Genomic DNA, 6189 nt, shown 5'->3' on the forward strand with positions numbered 1-6189 from the left:
CACCACATTAGAACTCTTTCTGGTCCATAGTACTTAAAAAATTTGTACAAAATTTGAGATTGTTTACTGCTGCTAATGAATCCTAAGGTAGCATAAAGTACTGAAAAATACCATCTCCTCTTTTATAAATGTGTCCTCCTTTTTATTACAGATGCAATTTTAGTTTTTGTTCCCGTGCCTTCCTACAGAAATTGACTCAGTGACTCAAATATGCATTTTGCAAGAACATATTTTGTATCTCAGTTTTTCCTGAAGTTACACCTTTCAATCTGGCTGATTGTTTTGCTTTTGGTATTTTGAGACATAGGAAGAAGATTCCATTCTCCAATTATTTTAGCACTTTCATCCAGTCCCTAATTAATCATCTCCTTTATAAAACCAGTTTACTGAGGCGTAGTCTCACTTTCATCATCCTTTCCTGTTTCCCCTTTTTGTGGTTTCTACCACACCCCTTCATGTGTTGGAGACACCAGGGCTGTATGCATTGCTACATGTTAACGTATTTATTTATGGAATGATGTTAGAATACTCTCTGCAGGCCTCTAGAAGGGATCATTGAATCTCATTGCCACTGAAGTCAATCACACCACGTATTTCCTTCTATAAAATCCTCCAGCTCAATTTTACAGAAGTTAGGCTTGATTTTTCTCCTTCCACTCTTGTTAGAGATCTGTTCTGGTGTTTTGGTACGCTGGCTCAGTTTATACCCACTTATGCTGACATTGGCCCTCAGTTTTAACTTTCCTGGCTCATCCATTTTCTAAGACCCATTTTTGTATATTTTATTTTGTCTCAACTATTGAACTGTTCTTACCTGAGCAATGAGCTTTACTTTCTCTCAGATTCTCCTTCCAAGAGAGGCAGGCAGGTGGGAGTAAGCAAGCAGCTGTGTGGTACTTAGTTGCTGACTAGAGTTAAACCACAGCAAACACTGATTTACTCTTGACTGGCTGATAGAATCATACACTGTATTGCAGATCTTTTCTGAAATTACTTATCTGACATTGCTGGGTTTACACTTCCCTTTTTAAGCAGCTCCTTACTCATCTAAAGATTAACTAGTCTCTCTTATCCAAATGCTGATCTTATAGCCAATGGAAGAAATTTTTTTATTAATCTCTGCATGTCATTAATGTTATTGAATTTAATTATATTTTCATTAAACCTGTTCCAAGAGACATACAGTTTGTCCAATATACTAACTACTCCCAGCTCTGTCAACAGTAGATTTCATTAGCTTGCTTGTGTTCTTGATGACACCATTGTAATGAAAACATGAAGGATGACAGGACCATTGATGAATTACACAGAGCACTTTCCTTCAGTCTGACACCTCCCATATAAAACAACCCTCTGTTATTGCCTCCTGATCCACATGCTCTTCTGCTTCAACAGCTGTTTCCTGTCTGGACAGCACCAGGTATTATTGATCCCAAATAGACTGCATCTACCCCATTTCATTTCTTGAAGAAAAAGGGAAGCACAGAAAGATATCCTCCTGAAGCAACATCTCATGGAATTGCATACTTAATTTTTATTTCATTTATTCTCATATCTTTAATTATTCTTTCCTTCAAAATTTGTCTAGATTATTGTAAATTATTTCCCTCTCTTACTTCAGTGCAAGTATTCCAGAATGATTTGAGTGGTAGAGTAAGAGTTTGTGCTCCTTTCACCCACACTTGGCCTGTTTGCGCACTGGACAAGATTGTTTTCCCGCACTATAGTAATTACCCTTGACTTTCTTCCCATTACTCATCTTCCTTCTGCATCCATCTTTCATGCAATCATCCTCATTAAAACTAGAAGCAAAATACTTCTTGGTTTTCTAATAGTGCCAGATTTCCTTCAATCTGTATGCCCTTCTCACCACATGACTGCACCACCCTGCTTCTTTTTTCCTGGTTGAGGTAATTACTTCTAGTTGACATTATCTTCTGCATTTCCTCATCTTGAAGACAAAACTTTCTTAGGAGAGTGATCCTCTTCACTTTCACATTTAGGTTTTCTATTTCCAATGACTGTAGTTACCATGATGCCAAATAATCTTCTATTAAACCCTTTCCCTTTGCCCAAGGTACAATTCCAGTTCTTTTCTGCTGCACTGGCATAAAGAAATCCAGTCTTCATATTCAAGTCCTTGAGTCCTTCAGCCTTGTTGATTTATTGCTAATTGTGTCTCTTGCCCTTTCCCCTTTTGACTTAGAATACCTTTCTATAAATGTTTTACCCATCTATTTATTTTTAAACTGCACCTATGAAACAATTTTCCCCCCTCTATGACCGTAGTAGCCTTACTATACACCTGCTACTCACAAAGCTAATCCACCATCACCTCCGATGTCGGCCTGGTGGCTGGCAAGGAGAGCAGCTCCTCCCTTGCACCCAGCACTGCTCGCACCTCTCACGGCAAGGCAAGGCAGGGCAGGGCAGGGCAAGGCAAGGCAGGGCAGGGCAGGGCAGGGCAAGGCAGGGCAGGGCAGGGCAGGGCAAGGCAAGGCAGGGCAAGGCAAGGCAAGGCAAGGCAGGGCAAGGCAGGGCAAGGCAAGGCAAGGCAAGGCAAGGGAGGGCAAGGCAGGGCAGGGCAGGGCAGGGCAAGGCAAGGCAGGGCAAGGCAAGGCACGGCAGGGCAGGGCAAGGCAGGGCAGGGCAGGGCAAGGCATCCGGAGGTGGGTGGCAGGAGGTGTGGGGCGGCAGGTGCGACCCAGGCTGACACGCACAGGACCGATGTAGCCGCCAGCCTGGGCACCAGGCGGGTGGCTGAGCCTTTATGGACGCCGCGCGCGTTTCGGTCAGCCTGGCGGGATTTTGGGAGTAGACGGCGAAGCTGAAATCTTCGGAAACGCTCGATCCGTCGGCTTTAGGGTGCTGCGGGTGTTTGACTCCCGACGAGCGGGGAGGTCACACACAGACACAGACTCCTCATTTCTGACATCCTTCCCCACCCACCCCACCCGAGGCGCGGGCTCCGCCGCGCCCCCGCAGCCGCCCCCAGTGCCCGGCATGGGCGGAGCGCGGCTCGGGGCGCGGTTCGGGGCGCGGTTCGGGGCGTGTTTCGGGGCGTGTTTCGGGGCGCGGCTCGGGGCGTGGCGGGGCGGTGTTCGGGCGCTCTGAGTGGCCGCCAGGGACCGGGGCGGGACGCGGGGGCGAGAAAAGGGCCGGGGGCGCAGCGGCGCTAGCCTGGGCGCGGGTCGCGGACGGGATGCGCCTGACGCAGAGCATGTGCACCATCGCCGAGTGCGCGCCCGGCGGCGACGGCCCCGCCGCCGCCCGGCCCCGCCTCGTCAAGATCGCGGTGGTGGGGGGCAGCGGCGTGGGCAAGACAGGTGAGGGGGCAGCGGCCGGGCGAGGCGGGTGGGGGCCGGCAGCGGCGGAGCGCGGCTAATGGTGCCTGTCTGTGCCTGCCCGCAGCGCTCGTGGTGCGGTTCCTCACCCGGCGGTTCATCGGCGACTATGAGCGGAACGCAGGTAGGCGTCGGCGGCGCGGCTGTGCTCCCGCCGGGATGGCGGTGGTCGGGCGGGGGGCACCGCGGGGCGGGGGGAGCGCGGCCCCGGCCCCTTTGCCGCCGGTGGGTGTCTCCCCTGAGGGTGCCGGGTCTGGGGGGCGCGGGCTGCAAGCCCTGGGAGAGAGTGTGCGAGCCCCAGCGCTGAGCCGGGGCACAGGTGCGGAGGGAAGAGCTCGCTCCCCCCGCGACTGCGGGGCGCTCGGCGGGTGCTGCCGGCGGCACGAATCCCCAGGGTTCCGCGGCTGCCGGCGCCCTGAGAGCCGCTTCCCTCCCCGGTCTACTCGCAGCCCTCGGAAAGGGGCATGCCAGCCACAGCCGCGTGCGATTTGTGGGCGCAGCAGCTCTAGAGATGGGCTGTGCTGCAGTCTCTGGCAGAATTTGCCTTATGTGGTGAAAGTACCCCTTTTTTAAAAGGAGTCTTCTAGCTAAAACAGGAAAACATTCTGTAAACCTACTGTTGTATTGTTCTCTGCAAACTGAGTGTCAACGGCTACATGGGCTAGGCAGGGCCAGTTTAAAGGGGAAAATGGAGAGGTGATGTTACATACCTCATTCAGTGAGTACAGTGCAGAGTGTGAACCAACGCCAGTGTAAAATAGACAGTCTTCTGTTGAGGAAATTACTTGAAAAAGCCATACAAATGAAAAAAAAAAACAACAACCAACCCAGAAAATCTTACAGACCAGCTAATAGGGAGCCAGAAAATGCATCTGGCTTGGTTTAGGGCAAATTTGGAAGAAGACCTTTAAAGGGGAGCTTCACTAAATTGTGGAAATACTAAATGACAAGAAAACTGCTTTTCTATGTAATGAAATCTGGTTATTTTTGCCTTCCTACCTTTATCATTCAAGATAAGGCAGTCTTTAAAAGCGATTAAGTTCCAAGTTGCCTACCATTTAACGCCCAGCTTCAATACACGTCAATTCATGATTTAATCCTAGGTTTCTAGTAATATCATAAATATTAACACCCAAAAAGCTTATATTACTGGTTTCTTGCTTCACAAGAGGTGATAAGACTTTCCCTACACAACTAATGGGCAGCAGAAGCGACATTTGTCTGTAGAGTGGTGACTGTACTTGTGAACCTGTTGGTGTTCTTGTCAGGTAATCTCTACAGCAGGCACATCCAGGTAGATGGAGAGATGTTGGCTATCCAAGTGCAAGATACTCCAGGAGTTCAGGTGAGCTGGATGCAACCATGCTACCAGAGTAGCTCTAAATGTTTGTGTGTGTGCATCCCTCTGTGCAGCATCTTGTTATGGTCTTTCTGTAAAGTATTTTGCCGTGTGTTTCAGAGTTTGGTGTTCTTTGTGGGAGAGGTGGTAACTTGTGTTTTAACTAGTCAAGCCAGCTGTGTTGAGGGATGGTTTCAATGAATCATTTGTTCACTGGAGGCCCATGACTTTTGAGTGGCTGAATTACTGAAGTGCTTCATTCCTGTATATTGGGAACATTAGGCACAAACCCAGAATCAATTCAAACTGGTATATGTGAAACATGGTATATGACAAAATAAATGTTATGACCACTTCCCAATTAGTTTCATAAATGTGTATGACAAAGTGAAGTCTGCTACATTGTGGCTGTGCTCATTAGTGTGTCACAAGTTGAAGTTTTGAATGTATAGACCTGAGTAATGCTGGACTGTTGCCTTTTTGAACTGGGCAACACTCCAGGTCTAAATGCTTCCAGCTCATATCTTTGCTTCCCCAGACTTACTGTCTAGCCAGTTAATTTCCCATTCTGTGGAACTACAAAGTCTTTCTCTGCATGCAGAACTACTCAGGTCAATTTTCCATTTGAGTATAGCAAGCTCCAGTGTTAAGTTCCAGCTTTTTGCAGCTGAATCAACATCTGCATTTATTCGCTATGCTCAGATTAAGTTCATACTTACCATGTGAAATCCAAATACATGTCTGAAGCTGTAAAACGCCATTTGGCTTTACAGAGTCTTGAAGATGGATTCCTTTAATCTTTTGTGACTTCAGCTATCTAATTTGAGACCATTCATTTTTCAGATCCATGAACACAGTCTGGATTGTAATGAGCAGCTGAACAGATGCATTCGCTGGGCAGATGCCCTGGTGATTGTCTTCTCCATCACTGACTATAAGAGCTTTGAACTACTCAGTCACCTTTACCATCATGTTCGACAGCTGCATCCAGGGAACATGGTCCCTGTCGTCATTGTGGCAAACAAAGCTGATCTCTTGCATATCAAAGAGGTGGAGCCTCAGCAGGGACTTCAGCTGGCCAACATGCTGGGCTGTACTTTCTATGAAGTATCTGTCAGTGAAAACTATAATAACGTCTTCAATGCCTTCCATCTCCTCTGTAAAGAAGTCAATAAACAGCAAATAACCAGCACCCCTGAGAGGAGGAGAACCTCTCTTATTCCACGGCCAAAATCACCCAACATGCAGGATCTAAAGAGAAGGTTTAAGCAAGCTTTGTCTGCCAAAGTGAGGACTGTCACTTCTGTTTGACATCAGTCTACCCAATGTTTAGCTTGAGATTGAAACCTGGGGTGTTTAACACTGGCACATGTAGAATCCAAATTTTGAAAGGAGGATCGTTTGAGTAGCCTTTTGCATGGTAGAAGTCTTTAAGCAGTTGCTTAAAAAAGGAACAGTATCAGATTAGAAAAGAAAAAAAAAAAAAACATAAAACCTCCTGAAAAA

At 47.5% G+C, this 6189-nt stretch overlaps 1 protein-coding gene across 1 annotated transcript; it reads left to right on the forward strand.

Annotated features, from left to right (window-relative positions):
* The first annotated feature begins 3148 nt into the window (after positions 1-3148).
* RASL11B (RAS like family 11 member B) lies at positions 3149-6189 on the forward strand. Its single transcript, XM_068186698.1, has 4 exons — positions 3149-3326; positions 3412-3468; positions 4613-4689; positions 5527-6189. Exons 1-4 carry the CDS (start codon positions 3203-3205, stop codon positions 5992-5994), a joined length of 726 nt encoding a protein of 241 aa, XP_068042799.1. The 5' UTR covers positions 3149-3202; the 3' UTR covers positions 5995-6189.

This window comes from Anomalospiza imberbis, chromosome 4 (assembly GCF_031753505.1).
Source record: "Anomalospiza imberbis isolate Cuckoo-Finch-1a 21T00152 chromosome 4, ASM3175350v1, whole genome shotgun sequence".
In the NCBI taxonomy this organism is placed as follows: Eukaryota; Metazoa; Chordata; class Aves; order Passeriformes; family Viduidae; genus Anomalospiza; species Anomalospiza imberbis.